At 44.2% G+C, this 24,700-nt stretch overlaps 1 protein-coding gene across 2 annotated transcripts in view; it reads right to left on the bottom strand.

Moving 5' to 3' along the window:
* Positions 1 to 18,086, bottom strand: part of DHRS3 (dehydrogenase/reductase 3) — a 45,488-nt gene extending 27,402 nt beyond the window's left edge. Inside the window, exon 1 of one of the 2 annotated variants that reach the window (XM_068240464.1) lies at positions 17,527 to 18,086. In XM_068240464.1, coding sequence (XP_068096565.1) covers positions 17,527 to 17,721 — 195 coding nt within the window. In that variant the 5' untranslated portion in view covers positions 17,722 to 18,086. The remainder of the gene's footprint in view (positions 1 to 17,526) is intronic. The other variant, XM_068240465.1, reaches the window with a different exon arrangement.
* Between the last annotated feature and the right edge of the window lie 6,614 nt (positions 18,087 to 24,700).

Raw genomic sequence — 24,700 nt, 5'->3', positions numbered from 1 at the left:
GATCTGAGCCAAGAGGACATGTTATTCGTCTGTAGTAAGGCCAAATTTCAGGCACAATCTTCATTCAGAGCTGAAATACACAATATATGCACAGTCTGACCTACCTGAATTCTGGGACATGGGCCAGCCAATCCTGTAATTCAGATAGCTCTAGGGCTGCCACACATTACAAATAATCGGATGGTCCATTGACTGGGGGAGTAATATTTCATACTGACTGATCAGAAAACAGAATAATGACCAGATGTGGCATTAAATCTCAAACATGTAACATGATCAGAAGTGAGAGGCATTGTACACATAATCATGTGGGACAGTTTTGGAAGTTAATTCGGAAAAAACAACCCCCCTTCCCCCCCAAAAAAGAACAACAACAAAAAAAAAAACACGATAACTTGAAAGGTTTCTTCATATGTGCCAGGCCTAAGACGATACAGGTAGGGCAGCCAGTACTTATTTCAGTCAGTCTCCAAGCAACAGACTGTTCATATACTAAAGGCTTGTACCCAGCTTGCAATTTTTCAGATGATTTTCCTGATGGCCGGCGATTTTCTGAGCAACGTGGGTACAGGTGCACGATCACACAAAGGTTGCTTAGCGCCGTGCAGCGATAACGACTGTCACGGCGGAACTTTAAAATTACTGACTTGCAGTAAATCTGATTTCCGATCGGAAATGCAGAAATTTGAATTCCACGGAAGCTGAATGAGTATCACTAGTCCTGAATCATACTGTGAATTGGAGTGATGTTTCTGCATTGCCTCTTGCAATACAATACTATACAGAATGGTTGTTTGGGTAAAGCGTAATCAGATTTTAGCTTATTTATTGATTTTACAGGCTACCAAAAGAGAACCACTATATTTTTTTTACAATTTTAAGCAGGCATGATCAATTTTTCCTCCAGCCAATTCCCAAGCTGGCCATATACTAATACATCTAAAAATTGTGTTTCCCATCAGGATGGACCCGTGAACGACATTTGGTGATCGGGAATGGCAGTTTTTGCCAATGTCAACTGTGGTGTGATGGTATAGTGTATGGCTAACCGTGCAAAGAAAAAAAATAAACGCAGTAACAGTAGTTCTCAGGTTAGTAGGCTTAGTTAGCTATAGATCACAAATGGCGCAAAAGGACATCCAAACCAGCTTTTAACACATTGAATTGAAATTCAGATCTTCCGTCTAGAAGACAAAGAGCTACAAGAAGCTTCCAGTACAGCCCTGATCAAAGGCTCCTAAAGTTCAAGGCCTTTTTATGAGACAGTCAGCTCTTCAAACAGAAGGCTGTAATCTTAAGGTCACACTGACCTAACAACAACCCTCTAACCTTTTGAAGTCCTTCATGTGAAATGACCCTGGACACAGCCTAACCACAATATCACTTTATACAGTCAAATAAAAACAGAGACTTTCCAATCTGAAAAGTATGGTTATCACAGGGGGTCATCAGATATCTCTGTAGCTGTATGACCGGAGTAATTATTGAGTCTTCAGAAACAGCCTGCATTGCTGGCTCTTCAAAAGAATCTATTGGACTTTGTCTGCAGGGTAGATAAGATTCTATATACACTCTGTCTAACCAGCAGAGTTAATTTTTATTGCAGACTGAATGGTCCATTGATGTCCTGGAAAAGCCTTCTGAATGCTGATCAATTCACTTTTCCATTTGTAAAGTTGCTATTGAAACTGCCAAGAGAGTACTGTCTGTTCTCCATTCTTTTCCTTTGAATTTGCGCCACCTAATAACTTATTTTCAAATTCCACCATGAAAAAAAAAAAAAAAAAAAAAAAAAGGAGCACACACACAAACAAAAACGCATTTTGCATTTGGGTGCATAAATATGTACACACTTCTGCCCACATCCTCTATAATAAAACCTGTGTCCGTGTGCCTCATGTCTGTGTAGCGTTGTCCGTGCTTTGGCTACTGCGCATGTGCGCAGCACGGACCCAGAGACAGGAGGCCGGGGAGGTATGGAGTCACATCAATCCAACATGCATACAGCCTGTTTCAAACTTTTTGGTCCTCATCAGTGCATGGTATGGGTTGATATGGCTCAGTGCCAATGTGTTTTGTTGAGGACAAAACACAGAAGCACATAGTGCAAGTGGTGTGTGCTCAGGGCTAGAGGCCCCCTCTTGCTGCATGACCAAGATTCCTGCTTCTGTAACCTTTGAGGTTGAAAATACAACCAATTTTTGTTCATGTGGGACCAAATTACATCAGCACTTGATCAGAAACTAACCTCAACCTAGCGCCATTAAAATGTATTTTAGCTCTTGAATTGTACAGGTCACAATAAAGGTGGGAAAAGTTTTCAAATGACTTCAGGTCTCTTTTACACAATTACAAGAAGCATTTTAAGCAGAGTGTGTAGAGGTATATTTATACCACGGTTTTCTCTACAGATATCTAAACCAACCCTAGTCAAAGGTCAGAAATCCGCTGAAAAGTGAGAGACTGCTGCCTTGCAGAGTTCACTCTTCTGCATGTCTAGGCCTTCAGAAACTCATTCCCTGGCTGATATCTGTAATGGCAATTTTATAGACAAACAGGCTTGCTTCAGCACTTGATAAACTCTGGGCAGTGTGCAAAAATCAATAAGAGCCATAAATCATTGCAGGTATCTGCTGGAAGGCAAAACTCAGCCAGTAACTGGCATGTGGGGTTATTTGCTGCAAGCTTTTCAGGATTCATTAGACGCAGTCTATTAATAATGGCCACCTTCAGGTAACTTTCAGTCTGTATAGATCAGTTACCTCCAGCATGCTCAATAACTGTTTAAACTAAAAGTTTAATAGCCGATTGTACCTTAAATTTAAAACCCAGTAACCTGATTGAGCCCGCTTTATCATTTCGCTGCTTTGAGCAATACTGCTCCCGATCTTGCTGTGTTACTGGCTTCACAGTACATAAAAACACAAGAAAGCACTACTGTGCAATCAAGAGCTACAATAAAAACTATTTTCACATTATTTTAGAGTTCTTGATACACTGTAGCAGTGGCGTACCTACCATAAGGCTGCAGGTGCTCACAGCCCTGGGTGTAGCCATGGCTGGGAGTGCCACTGTGGTGCTCAGTCACTGTGTTCTTCCACCTGGGACCTTTTTCCATAGTTTGGACAACATTTGGGAAAATAACAGCAGACAGTGCAGAGGACTGTAGTACTTTCTGCACTAGATGTAGCACCCCTCCCCTTCCTGTCATATGGGCAATGGGTCTCCTCATTCTCTACACAGCCTGCAGTGAGTGAATGTGCAGAGCAGCAGGGTGAGTTGAGAGAATGATTGCTGTGCTGCAGCATTAGCAGGGAGAGGTGGCAGGGTGTGTTTAGTGTTTCAGAAGTTGCCTGTCATTAGTAGCCATGTGCACTGGCTACTGTAATACCAGAGTGCCCTAGACTCTAGATTATTTATCCTGATCAGAGTAATTCATCAATAATGTAGGGTAGTCAGCTGTTGCAGAAGCCAGTGGCACTGACATCTTCAGCAGCACTGTATAGAGTACAGAGTTTCATAACAGTTAGAACCTTCCACATCCTAATGACTTATTTTCCCCCAAAATTTGCAGTGACACACTCTGCGCTCCAACCTGTCAACCTTCCCATGAACAAAAAAAAAAAGAAAAGGTTGTTTGGGGGTACGCCACTGCACTGTTATGGTCTCCTCAGCTTTGGTCTACAAAGACAAAAACCACACAGACAATATTCACTTCTGCAGGAAACAAATATATAGTGTGAAGGTTAGGGATCAGCCTACTTGGGATGGTTATTGTCAAGTCATATGCTGTGTAAACATGCTGTATGAATATTACAGTCTGCAGTACAGGTGTACCAAATGACGGTCTCTTCAACCACTCTTCATGTTGGAACTATTACTGTCTGTAGCAGCAGACACCCTGCTCTACCCCTTCCTATCCTAATGCAGTACATTCTGTCAGGCAGAGAGCAGAGCAAGCAAGCCTGTGCAAGGAACATGGGCAAACCATCACCTGAAGCAATCACAAAAGATTTACAGGCCACAAGAATCTATAGTCTGTGCCCAAAAATTAACTTTAACCACTTCACCTCCCCCAGCACGAGTATCTACGTCCCTGTATATAAACAAATATAAACACATGTAAACACTTGGTTCTGTCTTCTATTTTTAGAACACACTAACTCTGTATCGCCCACTTGTGGCCAAAAAATAAAACCACATCCAAATACCCTATTATACACCTTCCCATAGAAAAATGAAATACATTTTCATTAATTTCAAAAACCCTTGGAGGTAAAGGGGTCAGAGCGGAATATAACCCTGCATTTCAACTTTTCTCTAAAACATTATTTACAGCATATTATATGCAAAAAGCATTTTTTTTTTACTAGACCAGCATTGGAAGGGTTAAACACAGAGGTTTTAAGTTCAGTGCAGACGTTCAGATAATTACATTCTATTTAGTTATATGTATATATTTAGAAATGTTACACACTCTTTGGCTGTCCTCCAACTCCTTCTCAGTGAGAGAGATGAGTCACAATAAACACTTAGATACATTTGTGTAAACAAAAAGTATCTAACTGAAGTTCGGATGTTGCTGCAGAAATCTCTAGGGACTTTAAAGAGAATCTGTATTGTTAAAATCGCTCAAAAGTAAACATACCAGTGCGTTAGGGGACATCTCCTATTACCCACTGTCACAATTTCGCCGCTCCTCGCCGCATTAAAAGTGGTTAAAGAGTAACTGTCAGGCTGCAGAAGCTAATTTAAACCTCTATTCTCCTGTGTTAAACAGTTTAGAAGGAAGCTCAAAAGCCATTAGTGAAGATAAACATTTCAGTTACCTTTGATGTGTGCTTATCTTAGTCTGTTATAGACCCATAAAGACGCAAGCCGCAGCTAAACTGCAAAGCATTCTGGGGCCCTCCCCTCGGCTGCTAATGAGACGGTACAGCAGCTTGTGTAATCAGTCCAGAGCGTAGCACTGATAAATCTCCGGGCAGACTACACTGCAGGAGTCAGCTATTGTTCCTAGCCACATGGCTCATTAATATTCACTGCACACCGTGTTGTTCAAGAACCAGCTTATCTGTGATCAGAAGCAGGCAGGACATGACGACACATTTGGCTTCACAAACATGGAGCCTGCCATGAGCTGTCAGGAGCATCTATCTCTGCATATACTATATACAAATTCTGTGAAATCCAAACGTGGACAGTGAAATGCATATGTAATGTAAGTACAGCCAATCTTTAGCTACTGATATATGTGTTTATTTTCTCTGAGACCCTATACCTAACAGCTCCTCTTTAAAAACAGTTTTAAAAAGTTTGTTTGTAAACAAACAAAATGGCCACCAAAACAGGAAGTAGGTTGATGTACAGTATGTCCACACATAGAAAATACATCCATACATAAGCAGGCTGTATACAGCATTCCTTTTGAATCTCAAGAGTTCATTTGTGTGTTTCTTTCCCCCATGCACTGAAGTTTCAGGCTGCTCTTTTCTTCTTGCAAACAGCTTTGCCCTTGTTTGTAATTCCTCAGTATGTGAAAGCCCAGCCAGCTCAGAGGACGATTTATCCAGCTGATTAGAGCAGCTTCTCTCTTCTCTCTTATCTAAATAACACACAGGCAGTGTGCATAGAGGGGCCAGAAAGGGTGAGTTCATAGCAGAACCACAACACTGAAGAACTTGGCAGCCTTCCAGACACAGGCCGACAAGTCTGACAGGGGAAAGATACATTGATTTATTACAGAGACTGTCATAGTAGAAAGTGCTGCAGTTAGCCAGAACACATTAGAATAGCTTTTGGAACATGTAGGATGATAAAAAACAGGATGCAATTTTTGTTACGGAGTCTCTTTAAAGCCCTGTGTAACCCTTCCAATGCTGGTCTAGTAAAAAAAAAATGCTGGTTGCATATAATATACTGTAAATAATGTTTTAGAGCAAAGTTGAAATGCAGGGTTATATTCCGCTTTAAAGAGAACCTGTACTGAGTAAAAATATTTAAAATAAACACATAAGGTAACTTCAAATGAACATTACAGAGTTACCTTGCCATCAGTTCCTCTCAGAAGCTCACCATTTTCTTCTGACAATAATCCCATCCAGTTCTGACAATATTTTGTCAGATCTGAAATATATCAGTTGCTGTCAGTAAAATATCAGTTGCTGTCAGTTATAGCTGAGAGGAAAACAGATGTACCAGGTAATGTCCATGTTTCTCTGTGGCTCAATTGGGTGATGTTACAGGTTAACTGTGTGCTGACCAGAAAGCTGTTATGGGTAATGGATATTTTCAAAATGGAGGACGGAAAATTCCCTTGATCATAGTGAACAAATAGGACGCGGGACAGGAGAGACACTGAGGAGTAGACTACATGGAAGGTAAGTATGACTTGTGTATGCTTATTTTGACTTTTATTTTCAGTACAGGTTTTCTTTAAGCTACTTACTACAAATCTAAAAATACCACCTAACTGCTTAATTAGCCAAGTGCTAAAAATGTTGCTCTTTGGTTGAAATCAGGCTTCTTCCAATTTTGATCAGATGGGAAACAGCTGAATAGTTTCAGGTTCTGTGGGTGTGGTTGCTGCTTATATTGCATGATTGTGCTGTTTAAAGGTCCCTTTTCAAGTGGCGAAGCAAGTACAGTCAGTAGGAGCAGGTATATCACTCATTGGTGCACTAAGGAGAATGAGGGGGCATCGCAGGGAACCGCTTTTACATCTGAACAGGTTCAGTCAGGTGTGGCTACTCACTTCTGAACCACCAGATTTGTCCTTTTTACAGCCAAAGGTCCACTAGCTGCCCCAGACCAAAAGCATCCTTTCCTCTGAGGTCAGTTAGAGAAGTGATGGCAGGGGTTATAGTACAAGCTCCTCTGAGGACAGTTAGGGGAGTGATGGCAGGGGTTATAGTATAAGCTCCTCTGAGGACAGTTAGTGACATGATGGCAGGGTTTAGATTGTTTGCTCCTTGGTGAGTGGAACATTTGCTGAGTGACCGGGCAACTCAAAAAGAAAAAAAAAATCACTGCAAGTGCCTGTTTGCTGATTCTTCATCCCCGAGTCCCAGATTTGGCAGTTGGTAGCTACCCACTGCTATGTGCACTGTGTAGCAGAAGGAATGTTCGGCAGGCTAACTGCTACTGACACGCTGCAGCCCATTGCCTGCCCCTTCCTTTCCTGGTGCCCTAGGCTATGTATGGTCTTTGTGGCCTTGCCTGAAATCCAGCCATGACCATAAACCATTGGTTAGGGTTCATTTGATGTCTGTACATTACACATTCCCCCTGTGGAGCCATCAGCCTGCAAGTATCTACTTGGATTACACATGAAAATGCTGGCTGATCTGGAATGAGAGCCCAGCACCAGGCATCTGCCATTTCATCTGTATGGATAGCAGCAGTCCATTATATTTTATTTAGCAAGGGCAGCGCTAAATTCAATAAAGCATCTTCTGGATCCACAGAGGGTGGGTGGAAGCTACTCTGTCAGTTAAAAATAACATTCTAAGCCGTGAGACAGGCTGTTCACTCCACACTGTGAAAAGTACATTTACGAGTCTGACAGGTTACATTTCACAAGTCCTCATCTCCAATGCTCCACAGAAGCGCTGTAACAAATCACACCTGACACAGGAAAAAAAGCCAAAAGACAACATGGCAAAGCTAAAGACAGTTTTAGAGTCTCTCCTACAAGTCATTAATGAGTCTTCAATTGATTCACAAGTAAGGAGTTTCATATAATTGCCTCCACATGCAGCAGCCCTGAACAATATGCCTTTTATACCAGAACAGAGATCTACTGCTATTGGCTGCTTGGGAAAAACACAGGTTTCAACCATTATGATCATACTGTATTAAACGAACACTGATGTTAATGGCCATTTCCAGGCACATATCTGAATAAATCATCTTAGATAAGTAAGCAGGGTCCAAATGTTTGTGTCAAGGAAGGCTTCTGCAGGTAACAATCCTGGTCAATTAACCTGAAACTGAGAACTGAAGCCACACCATCTATGACATGTCTGTTACAAAGCACACATGAAATGGGGGCCTGACACCATAGCAACGTGCGTGTGGCGCTAATGGAGTAACGGGCGACGATCCCCTGGCGGTCACCTGGACCGGTGAAACGCTATACACTGCCTGCCTTTCACGCAACAGGTCCGATACATGGTACAGCAGAATATAGATCGGATCCACTGTGACCAACCATACAGTGGTCTCAGCACGAGTGTGAACCTAGCCTGAATCTCCTGCCAGGTACTTTACTGTCTCCTTGATTAGCCTGTTTAAAATAACAGGATAAGTAAAGTCTACACAGCTATAATCGACGTTGTTGGTCTACTTTAGGGGACCCAGCAGGAAACCTTATAGGGAAATTCAGCTTACATGATTGGGTGGGCAGCACCTTCTCGAACTGTTAGTTTTCCAGTAAACTACACCCACATTAATTGGTCAATCACAACGCTATATGCTGTAGGATGGTTCTGTGCTGTGAGAACTGTTCCCTATGAGGTTTCCTGCTGGATCTCCTAAAGTAGACTAGTGCCAAATCCACATGGAGGTCATTGTAATTTACCTGACTACAGGTGGCCATACACTCGTTAGATTAGCAGCAGATAGATCATCAGATAGATTTCTGATCTATCTGATGTGTTTAGGACAATTTTTTACTAGGAACAGATTTCCAATAGATTTCAGTTTGAAATCTATTAAAAATCGATCTGATGGCATTTTTTGCCATCAGATTTGCATTGGGGCCAATGCAAATTGATAAGCAATCTCTTCAGATCGATTTTGATTTTCCACCCTGACTGATTGATTGAAATCGATTTCGATCGATCGATCGGCCGTTAATCGGCTGAGTGTATGGGCCCCTTAACTGGATTAGAGTCTACCAAGTCTGTAAGTTTCCAAATGTATAGACAGACAGCCATTTTCTGTGTCCACTGCAGCCTTGACCCTAGCCTGAATTTTCCTCCTACTGGCCATAGCATTAGGCATTAACCTACAAATATTATCCCCACTGCTGGAACAGCTCACAGTAGAGAAACAATGTTATGATTATATGTAAATACACCCAAACACTTGTAAAGCATTTAAACAATCTATACTGCTAATTTTAAACAACTTAAGTAAATATAAGTTGGTATGCAGATAAAGAAATATGTGCTGCGTTAATTCATCTCTTCAGAGACCCACAGCTGCCTGCTCACTCACAGTGAGTCAACCATAACAGAAGTCTCTGCCAACAAAAATCATGCAAGGATAGGTAACTAAAAGTATTTTTCTCTGTCCTGTCTGACATTATGCCCTGATAACATCAGAAGAGCCAGGGAAGGGGGGTCTTATCACAGTAGCTGGTGCTGTCAGAGGCAGCTGCAACCTCACAGACATGGATAAAGAGAATGGACAGTTAGAGAAAGGAGAAGTACAGTACTCATCTGATTTTGGAATCCTTTGGGTGCTCACGTGACCGGTTTTTTCGAAACTTGTGGTACATACAAGATGGTAACTGTAGCGCAGCCTCCTGCCACACAACCAAATTAGATCAGGTGTACGTTACAAGAGCACTTTAAGAACTTCAGAAATCTATTCTAGTATACTGAAGGTACCAGTATATGCGGAATCCCTGGCCTTCCATAGCAAATCACAGCACGTCACCTAGAGACAAGTAGGAGTACAGCAGCTGAATTCTACAGACAGCAGAAAGCAATGTTGGACAGCAGCAATAGAGGCCACTATCAGAGTTTACACCTCAGCAGCTTCTGAAGCTCATAAACCAAAAGCTTTATATCAACAGCGTACTGACCACTCCAGTCTCTGCTGAAACGGAGGGGAAATGATTATAACCATATGGAGCACAATCTTCCCGAGTGCAGAGTGTTATAGTCACCTTTTACCCAAAGGGAGAACTTTAAAAAACCTACAGCAAAAGAAACTGTTTCCAGGAACGACCAGTCAGATTTCAGCTGTCATTTTCCTATTGCGGACAGTTAGTGGCGTAGCTAAGGAGCTGTGAGCCCCGATGCAATTTTTACAATGGGGCCCCCCAAGCACTCCGTACATAACAATTGATACGGCGCACCAAAACCTGCCAATGGCAACTAATACAGTGTCAGAGGTGCAAGAGGGGAATGGGGAGCAGTTTGTTAATGATTACCACTATTCAAAGTATCTATAGAAGTGATTATTATGAGCACAGCATCAATAGAGAGCTTAAACTGTAGTTGAGGGAGGGCCCTTTGGGGCCCCTCTGGCCAAGGGCCCCAATGCGGTCGCAACCTTTGCAACCCCTATTGCTACGCCCCTGCGGACAGTCCAGGAGTGACTGTGGGCAATGGAAAACACTTTGCTAAGGGTTACCATTTACCAGCTGGAAATTCAGACAGAGAATCGGTGAAGAAAATATATTGTACTTACTGCTGGTGAAATAAAAGGTAGGATAGGATTGGGTAAAATTATCCCGACAGCCACACGCAATTGCATTTTGTGGTGTGGGCCCAGATTTGTAATAGCAGACAAGAGGATCGATGCAATAAAATATGTAACATGATATTAGAATACAAACAATTCACATAAAATACAGGAGTTAAATCAATACGTCCAAAAGTCCCATAAGGGCCCGTTTCCACCACTGCAGAAATGGGGCCGAATCCACACAGTTCCCCCGCAGGCAAATCGTGTGAGGAAACTGCCATAGGGATTTATTTTAAACTATGAAACAGAGCTAATGACTCTGAACTTTCCTGCAGTAAAAAACGTTATCTGAAGTGGTCTTTCCCGGGTACTTTAATATATAAGTGCTTCAGAAAACAGCACTGTCTTCGACCCAAGTTTGCTCAGAGAAGCTCCTTTGCAACAACAGAAGTTTCTTAAAGTGAACCTCCAGACTAAAAATCTACTCAGCAGCACTGAAAAGGCTTGGTGTTTTAACAGTTTCACAGCATCAGAAGTTTGTTTTTCTTACATAAACCTTATTTTTAGCTGCACAAAAGCTAAGCTCCGCCTCATCAAAGAAAACTGATCGGGCATTTTTCCCTTGATACTGTGCAAAGCATGATGGGATTTCCTATGTTGTTATTCACTTTGCCTAGCAACTGGGAGGGGTGATCAGCACACAGGACAGTTGGAACTGTGTCTCATGCTCCCTGTCACCTCCTTTCAACCAAAAAGATGGCTGCCCTCATGAACAAACACTTGCCTGTTCTTCTCAAACAGGGTGGGTAAGAGATTATATTACCTATTTTTATTAACATAACTAATGTAACTTAATGACAGTATGTTTAGTTTAGTTTCACTTCAGATTCCCTTTAAAAGGCACAATACTTGACCTGAGCAGGGCCGGTTCTAGACTTTTTGCCGCCTGGGGCAAACTTGTGAGGATGCCCCCCCATAGGTAGCCCGGATGAGGTAGCAGCCAGGAAGGGGGAGCAATTACCTACTTCCTTAAATTGCCTTCCACCGCATCACTTACTGCAATGCCGCCCACTATTCTTCAGGAAGTGACATGGCGAGTGGTGGAACACAAGTAAGGAAGTAGGTAATTGCTTCCCCGCTCACTGCTGGCTGATTTAAATTTAGCTAAAATAGCTGGAGGAGGAGCTCCAGGTGAGGGCAAGGGTGTCTGACCCCCCCTCCCCACTGCTGCTCCCCCTTCCTGGCTGCTACCCCCTCCAGCTCAACGGCCCACCCACCTATGGCCAGGCAGGTGCCGCCCCCTACCTCCGCAACTTGAGGAACCTGACTCACCCCACCCCACGGGTGGCCCGGGCTGCGCCTGAGGAAGTGGCTTATGCCGTGAAAAGTGTTGTCCCAAGTGCTAAATAAATACAATTCTGAAACCTTTTTTTACCATGAGCCTCTTTAGGGTAGGACCAAGTTTGTTACTTGTTTGTTACACAGAATACAATTGATTCTTTTTTTGGGTGCCTCCTGCATTTGTGTCTAGTCCACCACATTACCTTACATTTGTAGGGTACTCACTCCACAACCTGGCTGTGGTGTGAATCCTTTTTTGAATCAGCGACTGAAACACCCTTTTTGAAGAATGGTTGCCTTTGGAAGCAACCCACACTTTATTATTATTATTATTATTTAGTATTTATATAGCGCCGACATATTACGCAGCGCTATACAGAGTATATATATATATCTTGTCACTAACTGTCCCTCAAAGGAGCTCACAATCTAATCCCTACCATTGCCATATGTCTATATTATGTAGTGTAAGTACTGTAGTCTAGGGCCAATTTTAGAGGGAGCCAATTAACTTATCTGTATGTTTTTGGAATGTGGGAGGAAACCGGAGTGCCCAGAGGAAACCCACACAGACACGGAGAGAACATACAAACTCTTTGCAGATAGTGCCCTGTATGGGATTTGAACCAGGGACCCAGCGCTGCAAGGCAAGAGAGGTAACCACTACGCCACCATGCTGCCCACTTGTGAGTATATTTCTACCTTTCATCCTTTATCCATTACCAGGCGATATGACACCATAGCAGGCTCCTGGTGTCCTGTTTCCTTTTTGTCTCTACTAGTACTGACCTATTGGAATGGAATTGCATTATGTTGTGAGCTCTAAATACACCATCTAGCTTACTGATCACAGTACTCAAACTTACATCTTTAGTGAAGAGGCTTCTGTTGTTAACAGAGCCGAGTGGGACCATGGAGGGGACCCAGAGGACCTTGCGGGCTACGGGGGGCTTGTGGAAAGCCAGGGTAAGTGCAGATTTTCATTTCTATGCACTGCTCAGGGTCCCTTTAAAGATCGGTTTTACAATGTTTTGATCACCTGAAGTTCATTCCAGGCCTGGTGGGTTGGGCTGCTAATGCCTGGATTGCAGTCCTATTCAAACTGCAGGGAGGCAATCATACACTGTATCTGCAAGACTGCAGCCTAGAACAATAATGGCCCATACTCACGGGCTACAATTGTCGCCGCAACACACGGCGCGCGCGTGTTGCAGCGACAGGTCGCCCGTGAGTATGCGCCGTCGCACGGGCGCACACCCCGAACTGTCGCCCGTCGCTGATGTCGCCAGGCGATTGGCGCGGTCAATCGCCTGGCGGCAGTCGCCGCCGCAACTGTCGCTAGTCCAGAAACTAGCATGTGGCTAATCTTGCAGATCTGACAATAATATCAGAAACATCTGATCTGCTGCATGCTTGTTCAGGGTTTATGGCTGAAAGTATTAGATGTAGAGGATTAGCAGGACAGCCAGGCAACAGGTATTGCTTAAAAGGAAACAAATATGGCATCCTCCATATCCCTCTGGCTTCAGTTGCCATTTAACATCCAATGACTTCACCCAAAGTACAGCAATTGCTTGACTTCCCGTTTGTGTCACGTGTACAGCCTGCAGGAAGATGGATTGGGGAGCACTCATCGTTGAGGGACGTTGCTGGGATCCATCTTTTTGGGTTGTTAGGCAAGTATTCAATTTTATTATTTTCTAGAGGTAAAGAAAGGGGAGGCCTATTATTCACATCCTTTTTAGTGATGCGCCAAAGTTAAGAGAATTCTCTGCTGACTGATATTGCAGTTCCACTTCTTTGCTTTGGGTGACAGTTTAGCCCCAGTAAGTGTACAGTACATTCTGTCCTATGGAGAGCAAAGAGCTGAAACCAATCATTTTGTTCAATATTTATACCAAGTGCATACAAAGTGATAAAATACAAACTGTTCTATGATTATATCAACATGGAAGACTGCTGAAAACTTCCAGCCAGCGATGTTGTGCTTTTACCAGAGAGAACTTTGACCTCTCATCAACCACATGTGAGATGTGCAAACATATCAGGGTTGTCAGCTTCCTCATTTCCAGCATGCTGGCTGTAACTTTACAAGTGAAGCAGTTGTGCAATAGGAAGCTCATGTTAGTACAGGACATTTCCCTGAACTGGACCAGTCAATGTGTCACAGATATATATACAGTACTGAACACTTTCCTACTGTAGTTAATGTTACTTAGTTAATGTATTAATGCTCAATAAATATCGCCCTTAACGATCGCGGATAAAAGGCAACATTTCACTGATAGCACTGTACAGACACATTTTTCCACTATAAACTAGCAATGCGAACTGTTCAATGGAGGGGGAAGGAGGTATGATGGGAGGCACACAAGCAAACAGCATCAACACAAAGGGAGATAATGGGTGTGCTAGCCTCTGGGTTAGCAATCTGACATCATGGATGTACACACACTAGATTATCCACCGACGGTGCACAGCGTTAGCTGAATTTTCTATAGCATGTGTTAAGGCTTTAGAAACTGCCTAGTAACTCCACTGGTTTGAGGAACTGATTATATATAACCTGTCCACCCAGAATAAGCTCAGATATAAAACTATAAACATAGCAGCAGCTTCAGGCTCCTCTCAATCAGGGGGCTGTCCCTTAGTCAATGGCCAGCCATTAATAGCTGCTTTTGATTACATTGTGGTGGTTGGTTATTGTTCAACTTTCTAGTTAAGGCCCATACACACGTCGGATTTTAGCGAACGACCCGTCGTTTGAACGTTCCGTCGTTCGGACGTTTTCGCGTCAAATCCGACGTGTGTACGGACTATCGTTTGGGTGATAAGACTGGTTACCAACGATCCGCCAGCCAAAACGAACGTTCAAACGACGGGTCGTTCGCTAAAATCCGACGTGTGTATGGGCCTTTAGTCAACCTCAGCCAGGTCACATGATATTTACAACACCACATGATTAAATAGAAATTGGTGATCTGCAAAGAGCATTCAACAAATTGAGAGACAAAAAGTTAGCTTTTACAAGGCTCTGTAACCTTTCTGCACTGGTGTCTGAAGTGGATAGGCATTACAAGTAAATTCCCAAATTCTTTTTTAGAGTGTAGATGGCCTATCTGTACAGTATAATCCTCCTGATTCAACAGCTTTTACAAATAGACAGCATTAACTAAATAACTCAATACATACTGAAGACTAGTGAGCTCAGTGTTTCTCAACATTTTATTAGTGTGTACCCCTTTTAAAACCCTGTACTCATCGAGTACCCCCTAGCATAGTAAACATTATCACAAGTACCCCTTGACAAATATATATTTAATCGTAGTACATGATAATTGGTTGTAAACAATGTGCAAGCATTTATTATTGCTTTTAATTAGCTAAAATACTAATTTGGTGTTGTTTAAATAAGAATTATAATTTTCTAAATCTCTAAATTTGTTATTCTTGGTTAAGTATATCAAGCCCGAGTACCCCCTGGACCCATCAGAAGTACCCCCTGGGGTACGCGTACCGCATGTTGAGAACCTAGGAGCTAAAGGATGCCACCTATGGATGCTACCCTTTAAAATCAGGGCTGGAGCCTTTAGGGTAGGAACACACTAGGCAGTGCGTGAAAGTTGGCATTTCGCTGCATATGCATTTGGGCATTTTCAGTGCGTTTGTTCCGCACATGCAGTTTTCTTCCGGTTTAAGGTGTTTGCGGTTCACATTTATAAAACGCTTGATATGCGTTTTATGCTAATCACTAGGAAGCAGAAATACATCAAACTTGTTTTTTTTTTTTTTTTTTGTTGTTTTTTTAAAGCTGAAAAATGCATTTAAAAAAAAAAAAAGCGCACTAAAACACAATACCTGTTCATTGACTTGCATTGTGTGCATTTTCCACAACACTAGTGTTTCTGCCTAGCTTATGCCTACCCTTAAGATTTTCTGTAAAATGGTCAATTTGGAGCGGACGCCTAACACAAAACACCCACTTGCTCCTGGACTGCACAGACTGGCTCCTAAATTCCATAGCAATTTGTCCACCCCTACTCTTCCCTGTAGCATTCTGACACAGAGCAGATATCACAGGATGAATGGAGGCAAGCAATAGGTGGCATAGTTGTTCTGCCTGTGTAAATGAAGGTTCCTCCTCTCTGCCAGGAAGTTCTGTCCCGCCCAGGCCTATTTCAAGAGAGGATCATGAGGGTGAACCACCTGACTGCCACAAGCGGCTGCTTCATGGCTGGCTCCTAGCAGCTGGTATAATGAGCAGGTCCTGCCCTCAGCAGTCAGCATGCATGAACCTTGCCGGTGTCCACTCTGTGATGAGCCAAGCAGAGGTGATTCACCTCCTGCCATGCAGCCAGCCTCATGCTAAGGGCCCATGCACTCTGTGCTATCTGGGGCAATGCCAAGTGACCTACGCCTGCAGGCACCCTTCCCCTGGTTAAACCTTGACGCCACTTAAAAGTAGGAGCGAGTGATCTCAGTTTGACTTGGCAGCAGTTTCGCTGTCCCAATATAGGCAGAATGATTAACCCATCGAGTGCCAGGAGCGCTCTCAGTTAAAGGCGCTCTTGCCAAAATAAATAAACTGCACTGTATTCATCATAATGTACAATACATGAAAACACAGCAGATCATGCAAACCGAAGGCAGGAAGTATGCTAACGAGATATCAGCCTAGACACGAATGCCGATGCCAGCCTATGCACTGAGAGCCAATGGAAATACGCCCAAGGTGCAAAGAGTACAAGATAAACATGCAGGGTGTCATACATCAAGAATAACCTTACTACAATGCCACCCTCACTATAACTAAGCCAACCTATGCACTACAATGCCACACCCTCACTATAAACTAAGCCAACCTATGCACTAGAAGCACTACAATGCCACCCTCACTATAAACGGTGCCAACCTATAACATGCCAATAGGTGAAAAGACTACTTGGAACTTATAGGGTTGCATGCAAGTTAAAACTAGTGTTCGGGTATTTTTAGCTCTGCCCGGAAACAGTGATGCCAGCCTGGGCATAATTACTACAGCCTGGCGTTACCCAGGCTTCATAGTGCTATTGGGAAGTGTTCCGAGGTGACATTCTGTAGTTTACATGGGTGCCCTCATCTTTTCCCCAGCATGTGTAGTAACTATACCACCCTGGGCATAATTATGCCAACCTGCATTCTAAAAGTTAAAACATATCACGACTGCATGGTGCCTTTGGAACTAAGGCTTTCTAGATTTTTCTAGGTGGTGTCTATGTATCACTGCTGTACATCCATGTCTAGCAACCCCACCTGGCTGGCATCATTCATGAATAATAAAAGCTGCATGGCACACCTGGAATGTAAAAAGCAGGGTGGCAGGATTAGGCATTAGCATATGCCCCAAGCATATTTGGCTGCTTGCTTTGCAAATAAGATGCCATTCTGCAAAGGGCGTAAAGCTGCTGCCAGCCTACATCGTTAGAGAAAATTAAAATTATCCAAGGCGTAGGGTATGGGTGAGATGCTTCATGTATAGGCATTATTAATGGGTGCCATCACCTTTTCAGTGCCAGCCTGTTTATTAAAAGCGGCATTACAAAACGTGAAAAAATGTGGCAGGAGTACACACATGAAATCAGTTTGTAATTTAGCTTTATACTGCGCTAGTATTATGCCCAAAGATGCCAGCAGTCACACGAAGATGCCAGCAGTCACACGAAAAGTATCCTAAAGTGCAATGGAAAAGGCACAAGTACTAGCTTTGAAATTAGACACCCTTACCTTTTTAGCTCCTTGCTTGGCAAATTCCCTGGCTAGATTCCTCCCGATGCCCCTGCCGCCCCCAGTGATCAACACGACGTCCCCTCGTAAGTCCCTCAGCCGGGTGGGTAGCACCAGGCAGACGGCAGCTTTGACCACACAGAAGACAATCTGCACTGGCAGCAGCAGCAGTCTGCCAACACACCTCCAATTCATGCTGATGCCCACCTCGTAGCGCTCCTCAGATGCCTGCCAAACCCGTGCCAGCTTGACCACCCGCTCCTGGGCACGGCAGCAGCCCCTTTGCCCTCAGCTCTGCCACATCCACTGAGCTGATGATGACTTGTCACAGGAGCCAAAGTCAGCTCATAGCTCCTAAAGCCAACTGCAGTCCCTTTAATAGAGCGCAGCTCCTGCTCTAGAAGTCCAGTGCAGTTTGCAATGTACTCCCCCTGCTATAGATTGACTGCTGCTCTTCTCTCTCCCAGCGCTGGAACAGGGGAGTTTTTATACCCCATTAAGCCTGATTGACGGATAAAGTGTTAAGGGATGTCTCACTACTGTTTGCTGTTGCTTTTAGTTGGTCCCCTCCCCCAGCACACACACACAACACACTCTTCCAGCCACACTCCTTCCTCTCTGCCTCTCTCTGGCTCCCACCCTCCCTTAGGGCTGTCTGCATGAAAGGGCTTGCTATGAGCCACGTTTAGTTTGCAGCTGTTACCGGAGCGTTGGGACTTAGACCTGTATTATATGAGGTGTATGTGCAGCAATGGTGGGGAGGGCAGCCAACACAAGCAGCACACCACAGAACGTTGGCCCGAGCTGCAGGAGAAACAACATAGCACTTTTTTGCCTGCGCCTGAGAACTTCAAGACTTGCTGATCCAATCGACCTCTGGCCACCTAGGACTGAAGAAGAGCTGGGTGATGATGGACAGGGGAGCTCAGCTTGTCACAGCAACACACGTCTTCTGGGTCACCTTTCCTGTCTGTGGAAGGACTTGTCCTCTGCAGACTGACTGCTGCAGGCATGACTGCAAAATGTTACTTTCCAATGGATACTGTGTATCCCAGGGCTGTCTGGGTAGCAGTGTTTAGCTAGAAGGTGGACCTGGGCTAAGGATATACAGGTGGACACAGTTTGACCAGTTATCCTATTAATAAAATATACCCAAAATTTCTTTGAAAGCAATTGATTTGGGGTGTAATATTACTCCAAAACCAACTGAGGTGCAGCAGAAAATCTTCATCAGTTAGTAATAGAATAAATAGCTCTATGCGAAATTGTAGAAAACCATTGAGTAGTGGCCCAGTTTAATCGGTTTCAAATTAAAATAAATGCAAATCTTAAAATGATACCAGTATGGGTTAGGTGACGCATTGAGAAAGTCCATAGATAATTATTTTCCAATAATGTGATTGGGTGGACAGCACCCTCTCGAAATGCTAGGTTTCAGATAGGTTGTAGTAATAATACGCCCACACTATTCAGCCAGTTAAGCTGGCCATACACTAGGCCGATTTTCCACCGATCGACAGCAGATTCGATCACTGGGATCGAATCTGCTGTCAAATCGTTAACGCTAAATTTCGATCTATTTCGTCCCGAAATAGATCTGTCCCGTCGATCGCTCCGTGCGGGAAATTACTGTCGATTGCCCGCGGGGAGAGAGCGCGTCGCTAGCGGCGTTCGAGTGCCCGACGACCGACGCAATACACCTGCAATACATTACCTGCTCCGCAGGCGCGACTCCCCAGGTCTCCGCTGTCTTCTTCTCCGCGCTGGTCTCCGGGTCCGGCAGGCTTCACTTCCTCCTGTCCCAACAGGAAGTTTAAACAGTAGAGGGCGCTCTACTGTTTAAAATTCCCCCAGACAGGAAGAAGTTAAGCCTGCCAGACCCGAAGACCAGAGCGGAGAAGAAGACATCGGAGACCGGGGGGAGTCGCGCCGGCCGGAGCAGGTAATGTATGCGGGGGGGGGGGGGGGGGGGGGCGGGGGCATGCGGCGGCAGCACCACCACCACAGATTGTGAACGGTTTCAGGCTGAAATCGATTCACAATCTGTTTGCACTAAAAGCAGCCATACGAACCCTCTCTGATCAGATTCGATCAGAGAGGGATCTATCTGTTGGTCGATTCTGATGGCAAATCGACCAGTGTATGGCTACCTTTAGAGAGCTTCAAGTTGTAGACGGAGCTTTGCTTGGAGAAGTGTTCCCTATGGACTTTCACGCTGGCTCACCTCAATCATACTAGCCCCCTGTGTAGTTGATCAATGGATACTGCTCAGATGTTATTTTACATCAAAAGAAATTATTGACTCTTAAATCTGACCCTTGGTACACACCATGAATTTCCCTTCAGGTGGGGCAAATAGATAATTTCCGACAAATCTGATCTGATCCCCGATCGTTTTCTGATCGATTTTCTGATCACTTCTAGACAGAATTGATCAGAAAAACGATTGGAAATCATTGGCCCTGTCAGAAATTGCATGGTCTGTACTAGGCATGACATGAATTGGATTGAGTGCTGTAGCCTGTATCATCTGGTAAAGCTTCAGAAGCAGCAGTGATGCTCAGTCAGGTCCTAATAGTTCCAGCTTGCCCGCAGATTTCTTTCATATTGCATGCAACTTGGTATGGACCAGTCAAATGCCCTTACTGGTCCAAGCTGCATACAATTTGCATGCAAGCTGCAATTATTATGATCTCATTGATCATCTCTACCAAGCTGGGTGAGCTAGAAACTAGGGATGATCACTCAGATGCAAATAAGGCAGAGTTGATGCAGGATTATTTAGATATTGTATGTACATTTATGCAGCTTGAAAATGAGCCAATCAGAATGCAAATTTATATGCTACAGACCATTGGCGTAGACTCTTCGCTGTCCGTTCTGGTTGGCTGTTCAAGATCTTGTGTTCATGTGGATCAAGCCTTTAAGTGCGTACACACATGCGACTATAGTCGTTTGAAACAATCGTTCCCCGATCATTTCAAACGACAATCGTTTAAAAAAAAAACTCCAATGATCATTAAGCCAAACGATGGACGAGCTAGATCGTGAAAAACCAAAGATTGTAATTTTAATGGACACTACCTAATTGTAATTTTAATGGACACTAAGGGCTCTTTCGCACGTTAGAAAATTTTGTAACGCAGACTAACGCACAGCAATACTAAAGTCTGTGCGACATTCACAGAGTACACGTTGCGTTTGTGTGTAACCTGAGGCGTTATTAGAAAGTGCTGCATGCTGTGCGTTTAGCAATTAATCTGTTGCGTTAGTTGTGTTGCACATGCTCAGTATTTTTTTTTTTTTATGTAACGCATATGCCGTTTTCGTTCCATCACCGTGTGACAAAAATGGCGCACCAAATGCAGGGCTAAAGAATGCACTATAACGTCCAAGTTTTGCGTTGCGTTAGGGGCATGTTGTACGACCTTAACGTCGCATCAAACGCAACGTCCTGATGTGAAAGTAGCCTAAAACAGGACAGAGTGTTTTTTTTAATGTGTTTTCAACGCTGTATTATCTAAATGCTCTACCTACATACCTACAGTATGAGTTCTCGTACTGTAATGTAATATACGTAACATTAGTTTTATAGTGTAACGTACGTTTTGAACCGTTCGTTACGTGCGGGTGGAACTTCCTATGATGTCACTTCCAGGAACAGTATGTGACATCTTCACTGTACAGAAGATATAATAATGGCTAGACGTGAGCCAAACGTTCGTTGGCATCACATCCATCGCAGAAAACACGCATTTTCCTGTATTCTGTGACCTTGTTCCAGATCTGTGTTTGAAAGAAGGTAGCGCTTTCAACAACCTAAAAGTCTCTATGTATATGCAAAGAGTGACAACACAAGTCCCAATATGATTGGCCTCCAGTTGTATGATTGCAATCTGCCGTCTGTGGTCTCTTCTTTATTATCACCACCACCACACCACAAGGGACCAGACTCATTAGATAGTAGGACCTATACTAGGCCAAGATACGCCTTGGGACACTTAGGGCCGTCCCCCATCTCCTGTGGATAGTCCTCTTGTTCAAATGACTTTTATGCTTGCCTCCATGTATAACAGATATTCCTCAAATGGAAGAAACTCCACATAGTGTAATACTGTATGTATTTATTAAAATATAAAAAGCTATTGCACTTACAATTTGGAGACTTGTATAAAAACACAGAGTTTTATGACGGGCTCTCCCCCGTTAGGCTGGGCTCCGGCTGCCGTTATATATATCCCCTGCTGTGCAGAGAGTGGAATCCGTGCGCGCTATGGTCCTCTCTCCCGGTCGGGACACTGTTCCGTACACCCACGCCTTCAGTGTCTCGTGCAGCTCTCACTTCCGTGCCTAAGCCCTGCCATGAGAGCTGCACGAGACACTGAAGGCCTGGGTGTACGCAACGTATGTATGTATGACTGTGGGTGGGTGTCGGCAGCCCTAGGCCTCTGTTACCGGCACCCTTGATGGTGTCCACTGGCCAAGCTTGGGATGGATAAACTAAATAAAAGTCCACCAAGCAGGGGCGGGCTATTAGAAAGGTCATATGGCTGTGGAAACCTATAGAACTAGGTCACATTTGTTCCAGGAGGGGGGGGGGCAATCCAAAAGGTTGTCTCCCCTCCCCTGGAAGGTGGGACAGGCGTCTGCACCTGGTACAGAGAGAGAAAGTTCGAGAGGAAAGGAGAGAAAAAGAAAGGAAGGAGTGAGAGGTAAACGAAGAAGGGAGAGATCAGAAGGTAGTGGGAAGGGAATGTGGGGAGGGGAAGGGGTGGCCAACCCCAACTACACCAGGTGTCCAAAGGGAGGCAGATCGAGTTTTTAGAGAGGCCAGCATAGAGTTCAACACATAAGTGCCAGCATCCCACTAGACCTCTAGGAGGGACAAGGAGAGTCCGTGATGATATTGGTTGATGTAGGGGAGCCAAATTTTTTCGAAGCGAGGGAGAGAATCATCAAGGATGGCTCTCATCCTGTCAAAACAAAGCGCATTGCTTAGGTTTGTTCTGAATTGAGCTATTGGCAGGGATGAAGATCTCCACGAGCTTGCTATAACCCTTTTTCCCGCAAGGCAAATATGCGTGAGTAGTTTATATTGATAGGAAGTTATATCTGGTGGGCGAATGCCTAACAGGGCGATTTCAGGGAGCCTAGAGATCTTAATTTTGATAGTGGAATAGATAACCTGGTATATTCTGATCCAAAATCTCCGGGCCCTCGGGCACGACCACCATATGTGTAAGAGGGTGCTCCTCTGGCCACAGCCGCGAAAACATAGCCCATTGTCTTTTGTCAAATTTGGAGATGCGGTCCGGTGTGAGGTACCACCTTAAGAGCACCTTGTATTGAGTCTCTACAAGCGAAGCGCTTATGGAGCATTGTGGGGTGGTCGACCAAGTTGTGAGTAGGTCCTCTTTCTCGAGAGTGATATTTAGGTCAAGTTCCCATTTCGCTACATAAGATGGTTTTGGGAGGCCCGTGGGGGAAACAATGCCTTTATATAGTACAGATATTAGGCCCGGAGATCCCGGATCAGAAGCACAGATGTGCTCAAAACCCGTGCGTGTCTGAAGAGAACTGTGTCCCCTGGTCAGTGTGGTGAAGAAATGTGTGATTTGTAGGTAGCGGAAAAATTCTGACCCTGGCAGCTGACACTTTTCTTTTAGAAATAAAAGTGATTTAATTGCTGTATCAGTGGTTAGATCATATAAGGTTGTAAGATGTTTCTGCTGCCACCAGTGAAATGCTGTGGGACTTTCAATACCCGGGAGGAAACTGGGATGGCCTAAAAAGGAAGTGAGGGGAAGGTGTGCAGATATCAGGTTGCCTCTATGCTTAACTGTATCCCATATTCTAAGGGAGTGCTTAATGATTGGGTTTTTAATGTTCCCACGCTGCCCAGGGGGGAGCCAAAGGAGATTCCCTAGGGAGATAGGAGAACAAATGGATTGTTCTATCAAAGCCCATTTGGGGGGGTTGGGATACTGCATGCCACATGGCTAGCTGTGAGATCTGTGCGGCTTTGTAATAAGCGCTAACATTAGGGACACCTAGACCCCCGTCGCATTTCAAGCGAAGCAGGGTGTTCCTTGGACTCTCGGTTTGATTTTACCCCAGATAAATGTGAAAATAGATGATTGTAAGTTTTTAAGCGTTGAGGCTGGGATGTTTACAGGTAGGACGCGGAAAGCGTATAGCAGCCTCGGTAGAATCACCATTTTAGTTGCAGCGATACGGCCGATCCATGAGATGCAGTATCTCTTCCAGCATTCCATAGACTGAGTAACCCCCTTAATTAGGGCTGGGTAGTTGGCTTTAAACATAGTGTGGTAAGAGTTAGTGATATAAATTCCTAAATATTTTAGCTTATTAGGAATTCAAAAGAAGTTTTCAAGGGTTCAAGCTCTAGGGGGGAGAGGGAGATGTTAAGTGCGCAGGATTTGTGACTATTTATTCGGAGACCCGATATGTCTTCAAATGTTAAGAGGATATCAGCTAGATTAGAGAGAGATTCATGAGCGTCTGTAAGTGTAAGGACCACGTCATCTGCATACATGCAGATTTTGTGTTGGAGACCAGCGATAGGGAGTCCCCTGACTCCTTCATGCCTATTGATCAGTATGGCAAGGGGTTCTATGGCAAGTGCAAATAATATCGGAGACAGGGGGCAACCCTGCCTCGTGCCCCTACGGACGGGTAAGATCTCAGACCTGTGCCCGCAGTACTGTACAAATGCCTGTGGGGTATGATAAAGTGCTCGGACCCAACACTGGAAATTAGGGCCGAAGCCCCATCGAGATAGCAAGGAGAACAGGTACTCCCACGATACTGTGTCGAATGCTTTCTGAATGTCGAGAGAAAGAAGCATCATGGGAGTACCTGCCTGCTCCGCAGTAGATATAACCTGTAGCAAACGTCTAAAGTTATCCCCTGCCTGGCGCCGAGGCATAAACCCCACCTGGTCTAGCCCAATAAGCGAACCAATGCCTTCGTTAAGTCGAGTGGCCAATATTTTGGCCAGAATTTTAATGTCGGTATTGAGCAGCGATATGGGTCTAAAATTAGACCAGGCGGTCTGATCGGTTCTAGGCTTGGGTATCATACTAATAGCCGCTGTAAGGGATTCCACTCCAGGTCTCTTCCCCTGTAGCAGACAGTTGAAGGCCCTCTGCAG

The sequence above is a fragment of the Hyperolius riggenbachi genome, chromosome 6, assembly GCF_040937935.1.
Source record: "Hyperolius riggenbachi isolate aHypRig1 chromosome 6, aHypRig1.pri, whole genome shotgun sequence".
NCBI classification, from domain to species: Eukaryota; Metazoa; Chordata; class Amphibia; order Anura; family Hyperoliidae; genus Hyperolius; species Hyperolius riggenbachi.
The sequence above is the reverse complement of the archived record's forward strand: the minus strand, read 5'-3'. Positions and strand labels throughout refer to the sequence as shown.